The sequence below is a fragment of the Haliotis rufescens genome, unplaced genomic scaffold (assembly GCF_023055435.1).
Source record: "Haliotis rufescens isolate VD_foot unplaced genomic scaffold, xgHalRufe1.0.p SCAF_3, whole genome shotgun sequence".
Classification (NCBI taxonomy): domain Eukaryota; kingdom Metazoa; phylum Mollusca; class Gastropoda; order Lepetellida; family Haliotidae; genus Haliotis; species Haliotis rufescens.
The window spans coordinates 13021223-13044093 of record NW_025964001.1 but is presented as its reverse complement, the minus strand read 5'-3'; the positions used below and the strand labels follow the sequence as shown (position 1 = coordinate 13044093).

General features: G+C 38.6%; 2 protein-coding genes across 4 annotated transcripts in view; one reads left to right on the top strand and one right to left on the bottom strand.

Moving 5' to 3' along the window:
- Positions 1 to 202: 202 nt before the first annotated feature.
- Positions 203 to 15470, bottom strand: LOC124134809 (serine/threonine-protein kinase Nek2-like). 2 transcript variants are annotated; one of them, XM_046499856.2, is made up of 9 exons: positions 15217 to 15470; positions 14081 to 14183; positions 13211 to 13428; positions 12042 to 12279; positions 9548 to 9757; positions 9041 to 9236; positions 8685 to 8739; positions 7797 to 7903; positions 203 to 3842 (listed from the first exon to the last, which is right to left on the bottom strand). In XM_046499856.2, exons 2-9 carry the CDS (start codon positions 14174 to 14176, stop codon positions 3547 to 3549), a joined length of 1416 nt encoding a protein of 471 aa, XP_046355812.1. In that variant the 5' UTR covers positions 14177 to 14183; positions 15217 to 15470; the 3' UTR covers positions 203 to 3546. The 2 variants fall into 2 exon arrangements, with proteins under 2 accessions (XP_046355812.1, XP_046355811.1); XM_046499855.2 differs by lacking the exon at positions 15217 to 15470 and adding an exon at positions 14920 to 15210.
- A 114-nt stretch (positions 15471 to 15584) lies between these two features.
- Positions 15585 to 22871, top strand: part of LOC124134808 (zinc finger FYVE domain-containing protein 26-like) — a 57002-nt gene continuing 49715 nt past the window's right edge. For both annotated transcript variants that reach the window (XM_046499854.2, XM_046499852.2), the window contains exons 1-6: positions 15585 to 15933; positions 17282 to 17372; positions 18439 to 18528; positions 19371 to 20048; positions 21077 to 21244; positions 22290 to 22378. In XM_046499854.2, coding sequence (XP_046355810.2) covers positions 15710 to 15933; positions 17282 to 17372; positions 18439 to 18528; positions 19371 to 20048; positions 21077 to 21244; positions 22290 to 22378 — 1340 coding nt within the window. In that variant the 5' untranslated portion in view covers positions 15585 to 15709. The remainder of the gene's footprint in view (positions 15934 to 17281; positions 17373 to 18438; positions 18529 to 19370; positions 20049 to 21076; positions 21245 to 22289; positions 22379 to 22871) is intronic.

Below are 22871 nucleotides of genomic sequence, written 5' to 3'. Positions count from 1 at the left end.
TAGCATTCAGCACGGGATCCACTGAGTTGATCACTGTTTAGCATTCAGCACAGGATCCACTGAGTTGATCAATGTTTAGCATTCAGCACGGGATCCACTGAGTGGATCATTGTTTTGGAGCGTGACTATTGCTAACACTGCATCATCAGTAATGGGATGTATGACTAATGTTGCAGGAGTGAATAAAAAAAATAAATACTTTTTTTTAATAGTTTATTATAAAAGGAAACCAGTATGATATGTCTGTCTTCTTGTATCACAGTGTAGGAAGACATCATGCCATTCAGACATGCCATTCACCCTAGTGCGGGGATTGTAGTCAACAGTGACATTTTACAGTCGGTTCAGGAAGCCTGATAGAAACAATCCAACAAGTTGGTCATAAGATCAATGCCACATTTGACTTCAAATGATTATTATGATATGAATAACAATAACATACAAAGCAGTATGAACTAACAAGGAGGGCAACGGGATAAACGTAAATTTCTAAGTCTGTTTATGTTGTATTCCCATTCGAAGATGTGGTCTGCATGATATCAGTTCTGAAAAATTAAACTACATCATGTATCGCAGAGCTCACTCTCTACTCTCATCAACAGTCCTCCATGGATTCTTACAACTCCCAGATTAGTTGACTTGTTACATTTGACACCCGTTGTTGCATGGCGTCTATAAGAGAGGTTTTAACTGTTGCCCCTTTTCTCCAGTCCTAATGATGGTGATTAAAGGCACTATGGGAAGCTGCTGCTCAAACAAGGAAGTCAGGACTGCGAAGTTGAGGCCACACATTTTTCCTTTTGTTTTACAAGTTTTTCTGGTTAATTACCCTGTTAATTTCATGACAAAGAATCATAATTTAAAAACTAAAAATACAATTCATACAGTTACATAAATAAGTATGCAATGTGTGAAGTGTTCATTAAGTCAGTCCTGGACTGAAACATATATGTAGTGTTTTTCATTGTTAAAATACAAGTTTGCATTCAGCAGAATTGTAAACCAATTTTAAAAAAAAGGTTTGGCCTGAAAACTATGCGTAAATTATGGACATTTCATGGAAGCAAAAAATGCACATGATGATATAAATAAATAACATTCATACACAAAATAAATTACAACTGATCAACTGAAATCACAACCACCAATGAACATAACAACCTAACAAACTAACAAATCAAAGCCAACATGAGATCACAGCTTACAATACAGACAAAGCGTACCTTTTGGTACCAACAATACTCATAATTTACACTCCTTTCGTTGTTATTGAAAACTTGGAATCCAAGTTTCTTTTGTATCAATGAACAATAACCATGAAAATGAATGTACTTGATAACTGTCTTGAAATCAACCTTGAGCACTTTACAGGTTTACAGAGAACTCACGCATCAATCATATTATTTATTAGTTACATATTTCGTTGTCTGAACTTGAGAAAATGGATGAAGGAAAAGACTTCTTGGAAATATCGAAGGTGTTCAAATATCAAACACATTGTTATGAAGCATAGTATCTGATATCAACAAGACAAATTTGAACTTTTCTACTACTAACATTGACACAATGAAAATGCCACGAAAAGCTGACTAGAGCTTGAAAAGACAAGTTCTATGATGGTATTCTACATTAGAAAAGTTCAAGCGTGGTAAATAGGTCCTAATAAGCTCACTAGTAAACATCTATATTCTATGTTGTTGTCCCTTGACAGTGTACTTGACTGAAGCAATAACTAATTATTATAAAGTGAATGGCCTTTCTTTGGGAAACAACACTACTCATTCAATACAGACAATTCTAACAAACGTTAGAAAAAACGAAAGACATGATAAACAAATAGTTTCACAGGAAGTTTCAACTTTGATATGAAAAAAAAGGAAATACTGATTGATGAATCTAAAATACTTCTTTGTAAACACACGCAACACAACTTGTAGTAGTGGCTACCGCTATCACACTAAACTGGTAACACTACAGTACTACCCAGAAACACAAAACTCAAGTAGAATAGCACTCAAAATTCACTTTTTCATATCAAATTCTCATTATCTATAACTCAAAATTTATTATTTCAGAAAGAAAGAGAACAATATTTTTCAGAACTGTTTTTATCTGTACCATCTTAGTATCCTTTCTAAATCTGTGAAAATCATTTGCAAATTTAGTTTGGGAAATGTTCTGTTTCAATCTCATTAAAATCAGATCTTAGTCCTCGCTACGGCGACACAAAGACATCCCATTACAGGTCATCCAAGAACGACCTTTCAGCCGACCAATCAGAGCATTGCTTAAACATCACAAAAGTGAAAGTCTGAATGTGTTTTCTGATCCTGTAACCTCACATTGGGCATTCCAAACGAAATCATCGTCTATCTCTCGCTTCAATGGGATAAATATATGTGAAACAAAACACTTTCCATGGTCTGTGGAAGTACTGTCATACAATATCTGCCATCAATTAGACATTCCAGATTCTCCTGTTGTTCAGTTTTTGAATTCTGAATTGAAAACCTTGTCAATTTGTTTTCAAAGCAAAGTCTGTAATGGAAGCTGCCATTTTGAAACTAGTGCCATAAAGCTACAGAAAGCTGCTTCCTGATTGGCTCCTGTCGACTTCCTGTAATAGTCATTTCATTGGTCCGTCAAAGTTTGCGGAAGATCATTCTGACTGTAGACATAGCCCGTAATGGGTTCTCCTCAGACCTTTAGGAAGCAGTAGCCAGCCTTAAGACCTGATTCTAATGAGATTGTGTTCTGTTCCTCAATCTTACAAACTCAGCATTCCGAGTGAGGTGAAATTAACACTTCACATGAAGCAGTTCATATATCTAACACATGAAAGTAGGATTTCTTTAACAGCTGTACTGAGTCAATACCATTCCTGACGTCTGGAACACACACACACAAAAAAACTACCTTGGAAACACAGGTAAATCAACTTCAGACTTCCAGGTCTTTGTGCTGACATTTGCAACTGTTATGCTTCAAAACTCATGTAGCACTAAGTTAGCATTGTGAATAATTAATAATGTTTTCACCCATCTCAAATTATACCCCTGTACCACACTGTCCACAATGTTAATACACCAACATCAAGCCAAACATTTTCTAATGCCAATTAATTGAAATTCTTGATAGAACTAAACATGTATTTGTACTCTCACATACAAAAACAAGTAGTCCCAAGAAGAGCTCAGCCTTGGATCTTTAAACTTGGAATAAGGAATTCCAACAGCATGATATTGTCATTACTTTTAAAAAACAAGATGCAAAACTAAATTATCACAAGTGAATGAAAGCTCTCATAACAATATGGCAGCCATTATCACACGACATTCAAATCACTTTAACTGGCTGGCCTCGGCAAGCAAATTCTAATATAGATTCTGCTTACAAAGAACTGTTTAAGCATCAGATTTACAAATCATCAAAATTCCTGAGATGACTTCTCTGATAGTTCTCTCTCTATATAAATAGCCCTAGGCCACAATTAAAAACACATGATTCAAGATGGCTAACAACCTGATTAATTTCACACAATAGATATTAACGGAAGTATAACAAATTGCGGGTCTTATATTTTGTATCTAAATCAACTCCTCCATAGTCAAAGGCCCTAACTTTTGCCTTGATCAATCGGTCCTTGATTTCTTGGCGCTTTACCAATTCTTTTGTGTACATGTCATCATAATCTTTCACTTCAGTCACGTAGTCAGGGAAACGCTGGCGTTGACGAAGATTCTCCTTGCCGTACATGTCGAAGGAAACACGTTTCTTTGGAGTGTCTGCCTCCTTCTTTCCTTTGGAAAGACAAGATTGAGGAGACTCTAGATCAGTTAACTCTGAAAATATACAATGACAATGTTAGACATTACGGCATGAGGTTTGAGACAAGAAGAGTGTTGAGATTTTACCAAGGTGCTGTTACATTTTGCACAGACCATGTTTCATTTCCTTACGATGCATCAAGTTAAAGGAATTTAAGTTAAAGACATTCACCACTTTGGTGAAACCCACTAGCATGGATATGGTGCTGACAAACCTAGAAACATAATCAGGGCGAATAAGGGATTCGAACCCATGATCAAAGGTTTCTGGCATTCCCAAGGGACGCAACTCTGCACAGTGAATTGAGGTGCCTCGGATGTTTGGGCCACCTGTGACCCTTTGAGTATAGATCAAGTGGTTTTGGAGACCAAGATGCAATCATGGATACCACCAATCAGGGTCCAAAAACATATTCTTGTCATATTGCTTAACATATAAAGATCAATGGTCTCCCCAAGGTATACCTGAAACAAACCCCATCTGAAACGCAAATGCAGAATATTTTTCACCTTAAGCAGAAACATATACAGATGCTACAATATGAGTTGCAAGTGATGTGGTATTACAATGCTTTCCGATACTTACCCTTCTCTGTTGTGAAATTGTTTTTTCTGAAGATTATTTATACAAATGGTACTACTGACAGTACAAACAACACAACAATGATTTTTTCTGAAACTTTAATGCCTAAAAATAGCGCAAAAAACACACACATTATTTTTATCTTGGCACATTACCGAACCTGCGGTATAAAAATATTCTTGCTGCTGTATCTGATGTCAGATGGTCTTAAAGGGAAAGTAAAGTCAACATACCAACTTTGCAGATTGTAATATGCTTCAATGTGTGAAATCTAAAGATGGGTATTCTGTTGTAATAATAGACCGGTAACCTTAATTATGTAAATTAATTATGTAAATATTTCGTTTCGGTGCACTATCACTTCATGCAAATGCAACAGGGTACAAACTACCCTAGCTATTAATGAAACACCTTTTATGGTCCCCAATCATAGACTTAAGACACATTGGTGACCAAAATGGTTGCTACTTAGGGGGCTGAAAGAAGTTTCGAAATCTAGACCATGCCCATTGTTGGGTCGCAAATCATTATCTATGTTTTGAAAGCATCCATCGGTCCCATACAGTGTTTGATAGGAGCCCCCAGCTTAAACGAACACGATGGGGATTATCCCTTGGTCAGCTGCTGGACAAGTAAGAAGTCACTGTCTGAGGTACCCAACAGGATGTTAGTTATAAAATGCAAGTTACAGATTGTGAATAGTTAATAATTTTTATGCACAATATCAAGATCAAAGTTGACGTTTCACACATTCAACAATGTATGCAATGCCCCAAAACATGTTTGTTTTGTAATTTCAGCACTTTAGATACTCTCTTGGAATTCCCTCTAAGCAAGCAAGCAATCGCAATAATTTCTTTCACTTTACTTGCCCTTTAAAACATACCAGTAGTAAATGATCAACATTGTCTTAAATATTTGTTTGTGAAAATATTTATACATCCAAGCTGCCTGAGACATAAAAGAACTTCATCTCTGTGAAGGATGTGATATATTCTGATGACTGTTTACAAGTGCTATACACTCACATTCTACAGACACACATGCCAATTAAATGTACTGGTATATACATATGAAAGCCAATCTCATTAAAATAAGATCTTAGTTCTCGCTACCGCTAAACAAAGATCTGAGGACATCCCATTCTGGGTCATGTCAGAACAACCTATTGCGAACTTTAACCGACCAATGGAATAACTGACAAGAAGTCTACATTAGCCAATCAGAAGGCAGCTTTCTTGTGCTTTACGGCACCAATTTCAAATAGGCGACTACGCTTCGAAACATATTTTGACAAATTCTCAATTTGAAAAGTGAAACCTGAACAAAAGTACATTCTGGAATGGCTAGAAGATGGTCTAGATTGTATGGACTCAGTCGTTAAGCCTGTAACTATCGTTCAGAATACCCCGAGTTAAAGTTTTCGAGGTTGCTTTATTAGAAAACACATTCCGACTGTGACTTTCATGATCTGGTAAGCGACACACTGATTGGTCGGATAAAAGGTCGTTCTGACGTGCCCCCTAATGGGATGTCCTCAGATCCTTGTTTAGCGGTAGCTGATTTAATGAGATTGATATGAAGGGTGACTATGAAAGAAGTGTCAGAAGACTACATAATGCATACTAGTTGTACTTCAATCTTGACCGCCACTGTCAAAGTACTTGCTCGTGATGGTGTATTGCTACAAGCAGCGCAATAGCGTAATCACTCACTTTAAAGGAGATATATCTTTCTTTATTATTAATGTCTCATGATTTGTATCTGTTGCACACCAAGTTGACATGACACCAGGTTGAATGATGTCACCAGATCAGTGCTGTTGAAATGCACTTAGGTAATTTATTTCAATATATATGTTGGATCACAGATTTTTAAAATCAAGATCAGAAGTTGGAAGAGAGAATAAAAAATTCAAAACATTGACACTGTGGCTCTGAAGAAGTAACACCATTCTCATGAGACTAAGACATTGTATGTTACAGATATTTGTTCATTAAGCAAAGTTTTATAAATCTCATGCTATTTCATCATGTGGACAGGATTGCACTACAATCCATATGCATTATGTAAGCTTTAGGATAGTGAGGTTTGATACTTGCTGAATGGCATGTACAATCATGCTCCACTATGACAAGATCAACTACAGAATGGATCATACAATTCAAACACTGCTGATGAAGGGAAGGCACTATGTCAGCTAGGCATGACCAATAAACAGTGAGTGAGTGAGTGAGTGAGTGAGTGAGTACGGTTTTATGCCGCTTCTAGCAATATTCTAGCAATATCACGGCGTGGAACACCAGAAATGGGCTTCACACATTGTACCCATGTCAGGAATCAAACCCGGGTCTTTGGCGTGACGAGCGAACGCTTTAACCACTAGGCTTCCCGACCGCCCCGACCAATAAACATAACACAAATGATCAGCAAAGGGTAACCAGTGATATTTTTGTTGTTTTGGACATAAAAAAAGTAGGGTTCACATTGAAGTAGACATTGATGATAAATATCTGTATCACATAACATTACAAGAGCATGACAGGAAACAACTAGAAGCATCTACAGAAAAAGTGGATAGTTTGATAATTTAGCTACTTGTCATCTGTCAAGAAGAAGGACATTACTGACTCCTTGCCACAATCTGATGTTGTAGAACCTGTAGACGGATGTGGAGAGTTGACTTCTGGATTTCAGGGTCTTTATTAGGTCACTGGGACACTATGTGAAAGGTGCTTGATAGAGGTAATAGCTCCAATATCAAAATGTCATATTGAAAGAATAAAGAATTTGCCAGGTGGGTCCTTTTTCTTGACTGGTGATGCTAAATTCTACAAAGCAGGACAGTTATATATTGCACATTCAGGAGCCACAGACATAGGATGAAATGATGCATAATGCCAGGATGTATACATCACATCAGTCCATGATATGATAGAAGATAAAGTTTCATTTGGTTATGACTGAAGTGAAAAAGCAGACCATTTAATTGGCTTTTTTAAAATTCTGTCGAACTTGCCAAAGACTTTTCATGCTTAACGCTTACTATTAACCCCAAAGATATGATAATGTAATACGTATTACATAGTTTAAAGGTATCTATACTGTACAAAACATTATCAATCTTGTGTTAAATTTTGAATACAAAGATGCACTGCATTGTGATGAAAACCATATCATGGACCAAATATCATGCATATCAAGTAACGATCAGAAATGTATGAACATGTCAGACAGTCAGTTGATTCTTTGAAGTGGAGAGCGAGATGGCTTAGAGCGGACATGACAAAGCTTGTTAGTGGGCAGTCTTGGGGGTGGCACAACAAAGCCAGCAGGAAGGCACACAGGTGAGATGTTCTCTCCATTCTGTAGGCTGTATTTCCTACCTGGCATAGGGGTGGGGGATCCCTCCGCCACCCTGGGGCTGCAGTAGAGATTCTCGTCTATCACAGACCCTCCTTGACGTTTACACTGAGACAGGAGATCCATAGCTCTGAAAACATAAACATCGTTGGTGTCTTGATTTTGCATAAAGCTGTTTGATTCAAGTTTTAAGTGTCTGTAAATGAAGTCATATGAATAGTTGGCGAATTGGCTTTTTGTTGACATGAAGTTTTACCATTTAGTTGCAACACATATATATATATATCGCATGAGAAGTAAAGACTAAGAGAGCATTTACCCATGCTTAAGGTACGGTGTGTGTGAGTGAATAAAACAACTTGATCATCAAGTTTCCCTGTGTACCACAGAACTTCATATCATTTGTTTTGTTTGTTTGTTGTTTAACGCCGCGCTCAGCAATATATCAGCTATATGACGGCGGTCTGTAAATAACTGAGTCTGGACCAGACAATCCAGTGATTGATATCATGAGCATCGATCCATGCAACTGGGATACGATGACATGCACCAACCAAGTCAGTGAGTCTGACCACCCGATCCCGTTAGACAAAAAGATTTATCCCCATAAGGTGAGGTGAGGTGAGGTGAGGTGAGGTGAAATGGGGTTTTATTTTGTGTTCAAGATTATTGCACTCATATAGCGCCATGCATGCTGTGGTATGACCCCTGACCTTCCGCTCTACAGGCAGACACTCTACCACTAGACCACGGAGGTGGTTGTACCCCAATGAAAGATTGTAAGCTTTTACACCATCAGTCTAACGTTGTATGCACAAATCACACGTCATAAGGGCATACATAACTCTCTTAAATAACTGAAAAAAATAGTCACTCATAAACTAATAGTATCTGAAGCTTATGTGATTTACCTTTTCAGTTTATCATCTGCAAGTTTCTCCTTTAATGCAAGACTTCTCTCTCTACCTGAAAGAATCATGTTTATATACTTGTTTATGACCAAACGTTACACATATATATATGAACATATCTGGAAACCTTTTACAGTTGATCCCCTTTGGGCCTTTCCATTTCGTACACAACTTTTTATATCAGTAGGCAATTTCGTCGACTTGAAAAAGCAATATATTCATCAAGAAAAACAATACTGGTGGTGTGACGTAAAAGATCAATAAAACTGCTGGGGACATCATGATCAGCACTGAAACATATTGGTTTTATGCTTTATCTTTAAGGAAATGAAACATCAGGAAAACATTGGACTTACTATCAAGCTCCTTCTCACGAAGATCCAATTGTCTGAGCTTAGCACGTAGTTCCTCTTCCTGGCGTGAGATTCTATCTGTTGGTGGTGGTGCTGAGGTATCACTCTCACTGCGAGAACTGCGGCGGGATAATCTATCTCTCATACACACCACAAGACTGTCACTCAGAATATCCTCAATGCCTGGCCTTCGAACAACCTACAAACAACATACAATTTAGATTAGTTAGCACCTTGGATTCTATTGATAATTTGGTTCACAGATCCCTCCACAATGTAGAGTTTGTTCGTCACAATAAAAATATAATGATATTGTTTTGAAAGTGATTTCTTACAAGAATTGTCTGTCAGGTGAAATAAAGAAAAACATTAAGAAGTGTTTTACGGAATGGCAGGTAAAATGATTTCTTTGTTTCACACATCAACTTTGAATTTATTTCATATTTCAACTTAATTTAACACTCGACAGGAAGAAAACCTTGCAAGGCATGATGTTGTCATACCACCCACCTCAACTCTAATCATCTTCCTAATCACTTGGTCCAGCTGGTCTGAGTACCGAATTGGAAGACGAGCGAAGTCACCAATGCGGATCTTGCGATTAAGTTCTGTTTGACTTGTGGCAGTGAATGGAGGGTAGAGGGCACACAGCTCATACAGCATGCACCCCATAGCCCAGATGTCAGACTTCTCGTTGTACGACATATTGTTGACTAGTTCCTGGAACCACAGAATTGGATAGGTTTGTGCCTTTGAATTTTTACATTTAGCTGTGTACTACAACATGGTTCCATTTAATACACAACTGTAAATTTTATTTAAAAAACCCAGTATATTTATATACTTATCATATCTCACACTAAGCATTTCTTCCTTCTTCTTTCGATCCTTCTGTGGAAACATGCTTGAACAAAGTTTTACAGCTTCTAAAAACAATTCACCCGAACACATTCCAGCATCACCATGTGCACCCATCTTCCCGAGGCAAGAGAGTTAACTGACTTTAAAAGTCCAGTTTCCACCCTTGCCGAACAAGGCTGGAATAACTGGGCTCGATCGTAGTGCCACCAGTGGCTATCACCAGTTATGTCCCTTCTAAGCCTCTCCTATGGGCCAATCAGATTTCACCTCTCGTATCACTTACGTTTGCTTCACACAAAATGGTGGTGCCCAGTCAGGACTATTTGATCGATAATCAAAATCTATATTGTGATAAAACGGGTCCTACATTGCGAAATGCATCAAATCATGTGAGCACCTTGATTAAAAACATGAAAAGATTTGGAAAATATCTGCTGACAACGGGTTGGCGGTGCACATGCTTTGCAAATCCTGCAATCGATCGAAATCTACACGACAGTTTACGAACCAGATTTCGATTTTGGTGCGCGATTTTGATTGGACTATGTTTAGACTCGTTAGTCCAGCCATAATGTAACTCCATAATACCAGCCTAGTTCGGCAAGGGTGGAAACTGGACTTTTATAGTCAGTTAACTCTCTTGCCTCGGGAAGATAGCGCACAACGTCTGGATCTGTGTGGGCCTGAATACAATCAACGATGATTAACTCTAACACAATCCCTCGAATGTGTAGGAACTTCATGATGGGCTTGAAAATACGGATAGGGCCGAAGAAATTCCAAACAGGAGCACCTTTCATTGGTAGAGGCGGCCTTGGAAAATTAACCAAAGGAAATAGCGATGCTCCTGATGGATGGGTATGTGTAGAAACACGTCCTGCTGGTTGAGACCAGACATGTGGTCGGTGGGTTTGATGAAAGTTTGAGGGAGCATGATTGATGTCACGTGAAAATCCTCTCGATACACCGCGTTGTTTGTCTTCATATTGAAGATAAGGAAGATAAGGAAGATCAGGGAGTTAAATCCTAGGGCACTTGGGTTTGGACTTTCTATATTCTTTAGCATGTTTTGAAAGCAACGTACCAATGGTTTCTTTCAGTGCCAGAAGTTGGCTGGCCGGATACACTCACTGAATGGGTGTGGACGTCATCGGTGGAGTTCCAATCAGTGGCAGACTGTAACCATTCTGCAGGAGGACCATCATGAAAGGATGGACCAGTTTGCTGCAAATAGACTAAGTCTGCCACCTACAGGAGTCTCTACAATTGGTACAACTGGGGGCAAAAGTTCCCAGTTGGAGCTGTGATTCCTGGATGAAGAACGGCAATCCCTGGTAGTTGCGAGTGAGCAATCCCAGCTATGGCGATCCTTGTGAAGATTAGAGGACCAACGTGTACGATCATTCTGAGGCATAGTCGAATCCTTCAGTCGATTTAGGAATGACTGTACGTTTAGACGAAGAGGTGAGCTTGACAATGACGGAAACATCGCATGAAGGAGCAGGGGAAGACAATCGATTGGTAGCTGATGATCATGGAACGCTAGCAGGGTTGAAGCTGGCTTGGATGAGTCGTCTGTAGAACCATGCGGACGTCTGAGGCGGCTGGTTGCTCCACCGTAGGTGGGAACAGACGCAATGGGGACAGAGACTGTTGAACCGGGGGGACACTGAAGATGGTTTGATGACAGACACAGAGAAGGGGACAACTGGCTCGATCACCCTCTTAGGCTTCTTAGTAGAGGAAAACCATGTTCCACGTCTTTGGACTTAGACTGCTGGTCAACATCCCGCTTGTGGCGGTTGCGTAGGTAGACGGTAAAGGATTTTTATGTGAGATGGGTACATCTTTTGTCTTTACTACAATGGCCGCGACAATCACAACAGAGAGGATCCGAATGGAGAAAGTTTGTCATCACATGAGACATGCCAGGCGATTTTCATGTTCGGTACCCATCTTCCCTCAGGTTATAACAAAGATAATCAATACATGGTGATGCTATGTGTTTTGGGGAAATGTTTTTAGATGCTGGAAACTTTGTTCAAGCATGTTTCCACAGAAAGATTGAAAAAAAGGAAGAAATGCATCGTGCATAGTTTGAGATAGGATAAGTTTAAAAATTAAACATTGTCAAAATACCTACGGGAGACATGTAATATGGAGTTCCAACATAGGTCTTGGCGAAACTTGTTTCATGATGCAGTACTCTGGCTAGTCCAAAGTCTCCAAGTTTTACATTCCTGTCTGCATCAAGGAACACGTTTGCAGGCTTGAGATCACGATGAAGAACAGCTTTGCCATTTTTTCGTCTGTGGCATTCTTGTAGAGCCAAAGTCATTTGTATGAGAATTTTCCATGCAAAGTTTTCGTCAACATGCAAACTGCAAATCGAAATAGCTCATATTACTACACGAAGAACATAATAGATTAAATATTAAAAACATATGTTTAATTCACACATATTACACACAAAATTAACCATAGGGGTAAAAGGGAAGGACTTAACATTTTGATACCAGAATGTGCATTTCAGCGATTCTCAATGCTAGTTGGTTGGGCTAATTGATATGTCAAATTGTTCCATTGTTGAAGAAAATATATGACGTGAACAACTGTTCATCATGTTATCATTTTTTAACAGGTTAATTTTGCAGGGCTGTCATGTCATATTTTTAAAATTAATTTTCCCTCTTGACAATGGGTAATATATGGGCTAGCCGACTCAAAACTCTGGCTCGCTGGCTCTGGACTTACACCACTCATTCACCAGGACCAATAATTAGTAATTCTCGTAAGACCAAACATTATTAGCATATGTTCCCAGGCCTGGGGCACAGTTAAATAGCAGTCAGCCAAAAAAGGCTTGGCCTAGTCATATCTTCGACACCTGACCACTGTGACGTTACTTTCATGCCATAGTTCCATTTTCTGTTTTGCTGGTTCTATTAACCTTACCAAAACTACTTTCCTGTTTCTCATTGGTATTCTGTCTAGTGTGTTTGGAATGAGGAAAGGCATGTTCAAGTAAACAAATCCTTTATTTTATTTACTTTGTCTCTGCTTCTGCATAACATCTACTTAACAAAGTAGCATACAAAACTGGTTCTGTATCGTTGTGCAGCTAGTACCAGTCTAAATAATTGAGTGGATGGCTCAATCGGGTACAAGTACATACATTACTGTGAAATCAAAATAGGAATATCCATTTAAGAACTTAAAAGCTTTCATAATATTAATTCCAAACTTCCATTTCACTTTGTTCAAGTTATAACAGGAGATTGTTACTGCCATTACAATCTTCAAATAACTCACCCCTCCTTTCTGGATTTAGCAATGAGTGTGGAAAGATCCCCACCCTCACAAAACTCCATGATGATGTAGATGGTGGTGTTATTGCGGTCAATGATGCGATCATAGTAACGGACAATGTGTTCATGTCGAAGTTCACGTAACAAGTTGACCTCTGACACAAGCATCTGCTTTTCTGATTCTGTCATGGAACCATAGTCCATCTCTTTCCACACAAGTACCTGAAATAGATCAGTGTTAATTTAAACTAAACTCAATCAAGTCATTTACTCAGGGATGGAAATTAACCAAGAATGTCTAGTAGCCTGAATTGTGATGATATATAGCAATTCAAACAAGTCTCAGGTAAAAATACAAGAAAAGAACTGGTTAATCTGATCATAAGTTTCTACAAGGAAACATTCAAGATATGTCACTAAACCTGTTAAATGAAGTCATTTACTCAGGGATGGAAATTAACCAAGAAGGTCTGGTAGTCTGAATAGTGATGACATATCGCAATACCAAGAATGTCTACTATCACGAATTGTGATCACACATAATAATAAACCCAGAAATGTTTGAAATTCAACTAACTCTTAAGATACCTTTAACATTAACAAAACTGGTTTGCGCTATACGGCTGGTGCTAATTACCATCCCTGTTTACTGTGTAATATTATACTTGATTATCTTCATGTGACCAAACTATGCAAAAAAGGAAAACTTTGGTTCTTGGTTCTCAGGCATGAAAAAGAAAACATAAAATTGTGAACCACGGGCATGTCTTGAAACACACTGTTTCACACCTTAAAAAGCCCAAATTTGCAAGGTCATTGCCTGTGAACCAATTGTTTCAAGTGATAAGTTATTAGTGACAAACAGACATTATACCTTTCCATCTTTTTTCCTCCTGATCTTTTTGCAGGTTCCATAGGAACCTGTTCCTATTGTTGTGACCACTTCAAAGTCATCAAGAGTTGAGGGCATCCTAGGACTAAAGGATAAAGAATGTTGGATAATCAGACAAATCTGACAGAAGATAAAAGTTTGTCAAAAGCAATGAAACCTGGATAAATGGATATGTATGGGATTTTAGTAAATTGGGTGGGTAGATTTGTTGGCCTTCTTGGAATTTTAAGGCCTTAGTGATTCATTTTTATATTTTAGTATGTATATTTAGGATTATATGATAGTCATAGGAGTAAGTTTCAATTTCTCAAAACTTTAACATGTTCAAACATTGTAAACTGTAATCAACAGTATCAAATATGCATGCAAAGAATTTACTTTTTACAATTGCAAAATAGAGAATGTACAAAATGATAATGGGTTAACACACACTATTAATGTTGTAGGCTTCTTGTCTGAAGCTTATTTAACGTTTCCAACTAATTTTCATATACTAAAATAAATATGGGTTTCAGTGTTATTCCATGCAATTGCATCTACTAACAGTAACATTACAATGTCTGTTTTTCCCCTTCAAAACACGATAAAACAAACATGACTGTCATGCAGGATAACAAGCTGTCCTGTATCTAGTCTTCTCTAAATCTAATCTGGATGAAGCCAGAACCTACTATGATGTGACAAATGACACAGCACTGATCTGCAGCACATCACTCTCATGTTGTCAGTAATCTTTATTACTCAGAATGACATGAACACATAACATCCAAAATCTAGGAGGTAGCTCACAGACGTATTCCTGGAGTGATATTATGACTTACGTTTTTAACAAATTCATTGATTGCGCTGGTACAATTTTACTATGCACCACATCAGCTACCAGCTGGTGATTAGATTTCTCTGCAGATTTACTCTGCCTAGAATGTTTACTTTCTGCTTTTCCAGACACATGATGCCCGGAAGATGTAGCTTGTTCTTGCTTTACTGAATTGATAGTATCCATTTCTGAACTCATATATGAGGACTTAAACAAATCTGGCCAAACAAAAAACAACACAGGTACACCATGTTGTCATAAAATTGGGACAGCTATCGATACACGGACACTCTTGATCTACCTGTCTCAACTTGCCGTGACTTTCGACCAATGGAACACCCAATCATGCAGATTGTGATGTTGTGTCTGAACACGCTTCAGCCAGAAGCGGGGCTACTTCATAATTTGACTATTTAGCACCAACAAACCACATGGTATGAAACATCGATAATTGTTGTTTTGATTACAAAATCAAGAGAAAACTTGGGATACGGTGCATAAGTGCTGACAGATTTGTTTTGATATCGCTGTATCATTTTCACTTCTTGGCTTCGAAACTGCCGCACTCATCTAACACGTTTTCTGATTGGTCACCTGACTAAACGTAACGACGTATTTTATTGGTTGAAGGAGTAGAGGGCAAAGTTTATTCGAGGTCATGTGATTTAGTCAAAATGGCAGCGCACACATGATAAGAACCATAACAGAAATGTTTTTATTTTGAAATTTACAAGATAACCCGTAGCCGTCTACTGTAATAGACATGTGCGATCGAGAGTCATTCATTGGGAAGCATGGCCTCAATATCGCAATCCTCTCGATCACACCCCTCCTCCATAAACAGAGAGGGGGAGGAAACTATTGCTATGTTGTACAAGAGCTTCAGCAACAATTTACTTCTGGGACAGTGGGAGTTGGCACGAGCCTGCCTTTCTCAACTTAGCAAGGACTGTCATCAAATTGGCGTTAACATCAAGGATGTGTTACGCAAAGTAGCTGCATATCCATTTGATTCAAGGTATTTCATGCTGTTGAATTTAACATATTGATACAGAGAAGTGTATTATATTTCAAAGAATATAGTTCCAAACTGTCAGTTTGGCAGATATCTTATGATATTTGTACATACACCTTTATATGCTGTTGTTGATAAGTGTTAATTAGTGATACACATGAAGCATGAACCTTTGATAAACTGTTCAATGACCTTCTCCATTTACACACTCACTGCCAAAAGAAATGGGAATACCATACATGTTGGTTCATATGTGAAGACTTACTCATATTCGGAGATATATAATTGGTTTGATGCACAAACGAACAGACTGGTATGTTGTATGAACTGATGCTCATGAACGCATCACATGTGATGTCATAGATCTTTGACTCAAGGTGCACCATTTGTCTTGTACAGGATTAGCATGTAAAGTTTGGAAATCACGTGCAGCATATCGTGATAAGAATAAAGACACTCTGTGGTAACACTTGACTGATTGTTAGTTTTGTCATTATTGGCACACATTGGAAACATCTCTTCTTAACATACAAACTTCTCTATGTGTTTCTATTTTTCGTTTTTCTTTTGGCGGTGAGTATATTTCACATTTAGCCAAGTATTAATGGATCCATATGTACATGCTCAATGTAAGTGGATCCACAGCCTAGACATCATAGTCAGTGCCATGTGTGAAACTGAGACACTGGTACTGTATACATTAATTAGCATATTCTGTAACTGCATGATTGATCATAGGATTTCAATTAGTAGACAGTTGTTAAGCTGTTATTGAATAACTTCAATCCAACCTGCTAGGATTGCCTACTGACTAGAGACTCATGCCCCTGTACATCTTCTCAGGTTCTTGTAGTTTGAAATAAAAACAGGGGGCACGAGTGGCCCAGTCGTCTAAGGCGCTGCGATTCGCTGTGCAGAGTTGCATCCCTTGGGCACGCCAGAAACCTATGATTGTGGGTTCGAATCCCGGTTCGCCCTAATTATGTTTCTAGGTTTGTCAGCACCATACCCGTGCTCGTGGGTTTCACCGAAGTGGTAAACGTCTTAGACCTGCATCACTTCGGGCTTTCCTCCCACATTAAGCTGACACGCCGTGATATAACTGGAATAATGTTAAAAGCGGCGTTAAACCCAACTCACTCACTCACTGAAAGAAAAACATATCCCTGAGGAGGAAAGTGGAAATATGAGATTCTCAGACACAAATGAAGTAACTAATCATGCTAATGGCAAGATAGTATTGATGATCACCTACCTTATTTCAATTGTGATAATGTTAGCACCATTAGAATATTCAATGAAACAATAGTTTTATAGGTTTGTATTATTCGCAAGGTTTATTTATCTACAGTTACGGTTCAGCGTCGCTCAGCAGTCCTCATGAATTGTCATGGTTGTGTCTTCTTGAATGCCAACAACTGGAAGACTGGAGTGAAGATAAGGTACACAATTAGCACGTTCAATTTGACCAACATTGGCCTGAGTTTGTCAATGATTGTTTTATCTAGATGATAGTTTTTCCTCTTATCATGCATATGTATTAACTAAGTGATTGATTGTTAGAGCAACTGTAGTCTTTTGTATAGTAATAATAGCCCAGTTTAGCATGTGTAAGACTTGTTAGATAGATCAATCATTTCCTGCCTTTTCCACTATATTACACACCATAACAATGCCTAGTTTACCTAATGTAACATGTGTAATGAGGTCTAAAACAAAAATGTTTCATTTGCATTAAATTCAACATTTTGGTCATTTGGCATGTTTTGTAGCATGTGATATGTCACTGTATATTAAGTGGAACTTGTATTTGCCATTTATGTTGATAATGATGTCAATAAAAATGCAGATAAAATCTTTTGTGTTGTCATCTAGAATTGAAGTAATTGAATGTTTGGTACTACACATCTTCCCGAGGCAAGTGCGTCCACTAGCCTTTTTATCAAAGTCTTGTTTCCACCCTTGCCACATCAAGCCTTCTTTCCTGTGCTAAAGATGATTGGACTATCGCACATATCGATAGTCCAATCAGGGAACGTTTCTCAAAATCAACATCCACGACTGGTACACCTTCGTATTTAAGTGATTTACCGCTGCCTGTCTTTGTTGACACGAATATGTCTTTTTCATCTTTTTCAACGATTGCCTATGTATTTTGGTCAGGGATGAAATGGCAAATGTTTTCGTTATCTGATCAACGAGGTCGTCGCCTAATGTAGTCACTGTTTCTGTGAAGCTATGCGGGATAAGAACAGAGATCTCATTGGATATTGCATTTTCATTACAAGGTGCACAACTCATGATCTTCGTGAGGTGGCGCCAGGGTCGAGCCAAGAAAAGTGGCCTTGATGTGGCAAGGGGAGAAAGTAGGCTTTGGTATAGGCTAGTGGACCCCCTCCTTGGGAAGATGGGTACTACATTCCTTTCTTTTATGTGAATCATGATAAGTAACAGTTTCCTTACTAGATGGTGACAACTGATGCTGGGCTGTGTTTTTTCCCTTTTCAGAATGAATCCCCCAGTTACTTGTCCAAAGAGATCCAGTTTAGATTGCTTCTGACCCAAACATGTCAGGAGGCAGATTCAGAAGTCATTAAAGTAAGTGATCTTTCTTGTAACTCATTGGAATTAGTTTCATTGGGTAATTCTGTTTATTTGTGCAACTGGGGAATTTCATGATTTATTAATGAAGCTTTTGTTTGGAAATGTTTAAATGAAACTTTTGACCATTCATATCTTAATTTTCTATAGACTATCTTGCCGAAGACCCGGGTTCGATTCCCGACATGGGTACATTGTGTGAAGCCAATTCTTGTGTTCCCTGCCGTGATATTGCTGGAATTTTGCTAAAACAGCGTAAAACCAAACTCACTCAATCACAAAAGACTATCTCAAGTTATTTCTTGTCTTTAGAAATGTATTGTAATCCTTGAGTTCCTCTGGTTCTTTCAAAGCTTTTGTTTCATTGTCTATCATGTTTATATGATAGAATGAAATAGAGTTATACCTATACTGTAGGTGGGGTGGGGGTGGGGGTGGGGGTGGGGGTGGGGGTGGGGGTGTGGGTGGGTGGGTGGGGGGTAGTGTCCTTGAGGTTTGCTGGTGTGGTATACTCCTGAAAAGAAGTTACAATGACAATAATCATATGGAAAAATCCTGTGTCCTTTAACTTCTTTTGAGAAGTATATTTTAATCTGTGAATGCCCCAAATCTTTAACTTTTAACATTAGGGTTAGGACAAGGAACCCTTGATTTTCATGCTTAATTTTCAACATAGCAAAGACGTATATGTATGTCCGTGAACATAGCTATGTGTCAAATTAAGTTTGTATTTTCGGTAGGGTTCTGAACACGGCCATGTAATTGGAAATCAAAATTCTATGCTGAGCTAGGACATTGATGACTGCTACATCAGCTTGACATGAAATGTTATGTTGCAGGAACTATATCTGTGGTTCAAGCACATCCACTCAACTCCACCAACCTCATCACAGAGAGCATCTCCTCTGCCCAAGGGCACTCTGACCCACATTCAGCATGTTCTCCTGACCTGGCCATCACAAGGGTTTGCCCTCATAACAGCCCTCACACCTCCTCAAACACATGAGAGACAAGAACAGAAACAACAAAAACAACGGAGTAATGAAGAACGCAACAGCGAAAACCTGCAAGGTGTTTACCTCGACTGTATCAACAAACACCTTGACACCCTGTCTAAGTGTTCCAGCAAGGAAAGGACAAAATGTGAACAGATTTTTGTCCAGGTATACACCCTGCTGTCGTTTTACAACCCGGTACCGTTTTGGAACTACTCTCAGCTGCAGCAGTTGTTCACACGGTTGCTGCAGCTGTCTCATCAACATGACTGCAGCATCAGGAAGGACAAGATACTCTCTGTGTTGCTGGGCAGGGATTGCCCATATCTGGTGGAGACATTTTGTAAGTTAGACCATGAACTGAGTCTGGCATCAAAAGTCAAGCATGGTGGAACTGATCGTCTGACTGATAGTGAGAAGGATGTGATTCACTTGTTTCGAGGTCTCGACAGTGAAGAGTGTTGGAGGAACCTCTTTTTGCTTTCCACTCAGAGACAGAGGCATTTCCTGCAGATGGTGTTGGTCAGTATCTTATAAACTAAACATTCATTCTTATTTGACTTCTCTAGCTGTAGGTCATGTACTGTCGCAAATATAGAATCTCACCCCAGTGTCTTTTGATATTGATATATCAACATCAGACAATAACAGTTTAAAACTCCTGAAGCTTGCCAAGGAGTTTTAAACATTATAGATAAGTTTTGATTTATTTAATATCGGAAGACATGAGGGTAAGATTCTTTGTGTGCTACAGTATCATCAAAAATGTTTCTTGAGTGTAAACAGTACAGCTAACCTGTCTGAGTGAGAGAGATGAGTGATGTCATTTGATTGTGATGTCATGACGTTATTATAGTCTGAAAGGAATTGTGATGCAATTTCATTTCAGCGATATCTCCTGAGAGATGTCACTTGATCTCACACAAGTGATATCTTTTGTGGCAGCCAATTTGGATGGTGAATGTTCTTTTCTAGAATTGGGGGTATTAATGAATTTCAATTTCTGTTAATGAACTTCATTCAGTTCATACCCGTGAAGATCCGGAGTAGAATAGATCTTCAGCAACCCATGCTTGTCGTTAATGGCGATTATGCTTGTCGTAAGAGGCGACTAACAGGATCGGGTTGTCAAGCTCGTTGACTTGGTTGATGCATGTCATCGTATCCCAATCGCGTGGATCTATGCTCATGATGTCAATCACTGGATTGTCTGGTCCCGACTCAATTATTTACAGACCACTGACATACAGATGGAATATTGCTGAGTGTGGTGTTAAACAACAAACAAACCAATCATTCAGTTTAAATATTTTATTTTTATGAATACTTCTTTACCTCTGATAAATGTATTGAGAAAAGTGTATTGATATTAATATCTGTATGAAATTCCTATGGTCCTTGGTTTCACTAAAGAGGTAAACATTATAGCCCCGAATCACTTTAATGTTTCCTCCCGCATGCTGTGATATAACAGCAATACTGTTCAAAGGGGCCTCACTCACTCTGTAAACATGGTAAAGAAACTTAATATCCCCTTGCTTCTCTTTAAGGAAACCTCCCTTAGCTTGATACGATGTGGACAATTTGAAGAGCTTAAGGACTTACTGAGACCGACAGAGTTACACCCCCTTAAGCCAGTCGTCTTGCTGCTCGGCTGGTCACTGTGTACAACTTCAACAGTTGCCAGGAAACTGTTGGATGTTCTTTGGGATGAAAAGGTATTTACACAAAACAATGTTCTAGATAATGGTATGTGAACAAGGCATAGTGGGGAAAAACATATTTTGGCTATTAGTTGCTACTACAGTTAACATTTTTCATATACTAATTCCAATTGAGAAGTTTTACATTTGCTGCAGACTTTCTTGAATATCAGCGTCAGATAATGCCTAGATAGTCCATTTGTGTTATTTTGACATGTTTGGGCATAATTGTGAAGAAATTGAACTCCATATGGATTCAGTTTGAAGTAAGCAAATCGTCAGGAATTTCATTCACTCATTAACAGCCTGAATGTCTCAAATGATGTTCAGTTCCAATATCCTGCCTTTCAGCATGTTTAGGGCCTGGGTGAGTCCAAATTTACTACGTGGGTACCTGTTCACCTATTACCCGCCCCTACCCGGGTACCTGCTGTAGGTCATAAGTTGGGAACAAAATGTTCAGTTGGGAATTGTTTTACTGGAGCCTTGGCAAAAAGTGTTTAGATATAGTATAAAATGATCTGATTGTGTATACACTTGAGTTGACTGAAACTCAAACATACTGTCTTTCCTCAAACATATAAAAGTCAGAAGAAATGTGCCCATAGTCAGAAAGAATTGTGAACATTTATAGCGACTTGTACTAGTGTAACCATGGAATTTTATTTATTGTCATTTAACCATATATCACATGACTAACCACGGGTCCAGGTAGTCTTGTGGGTACCCAGGTCCCTAGTCAGGACCCACACGACCCTAGTACCCGAGTTACCCGTCCCAGCCCTACTGCCTTTTTAGATCTATGGAAATACTGTCACAATTAGGCATACTTCTTCCTATTCCGTATTGTATCAAAAATCATCAAGGGAAAGTTACAGAAAATGATATATATTTTTTCTGAAAATTAAAGTTGTTTAGAATTACTGATCCTTATGATGATTGTCCCGGGTATTGATTCCATGTGTTTAATTGCAACCCATGTTTGATTTTGACATTTTGTTGAATTCTGATTTTTGTTATCATATCTTAGAACTCCATCAACTCATTGTTTATATTCCAGACGCCGTGTCGGCATCCTGCCCTGGCTGCTGGCTGCCGCAAGTTGGCATACCAGATTGACCTCATTCAGTGGTGCCTTGATAGAACCAAGTAGGTGGAGTAGTTAACCGTTCCATACATACAGGATATTCTATGAGTGTTCGTGTCATACCGTACTATGTTTACGACACAAGACTTTTAATACTGGAATTTGGGCACGAATGTCGTAAACATAGTATGATGTGAAAACAAAAATAATGTTTTATTTTTTACCGAAGAAGATGTCTACATACAGAGATAAATTTTAGTGTTGCAAGTGATAACAGCAGTGGAACCACAATTTGTCGAATGGCGTCAACAATCTTCAGCTATGACGTTGTGTCTAGTGTGACGTCATTCCGACCTCACGTCACAATAAGATAAGATTCGAATGATGTCAACAATCCCGTCCGGATGACAGAAACAATACGCTGTTGTCTTGTGACGTGATATGACCCTAGGGCACATATGATTTATATGAACCCCGATATGTGTGCCTTCGCTGGTTATTAGCCATGATACACACTGCTGCGTGTATTGATAACAATATTTGAGGTTAGCCTGT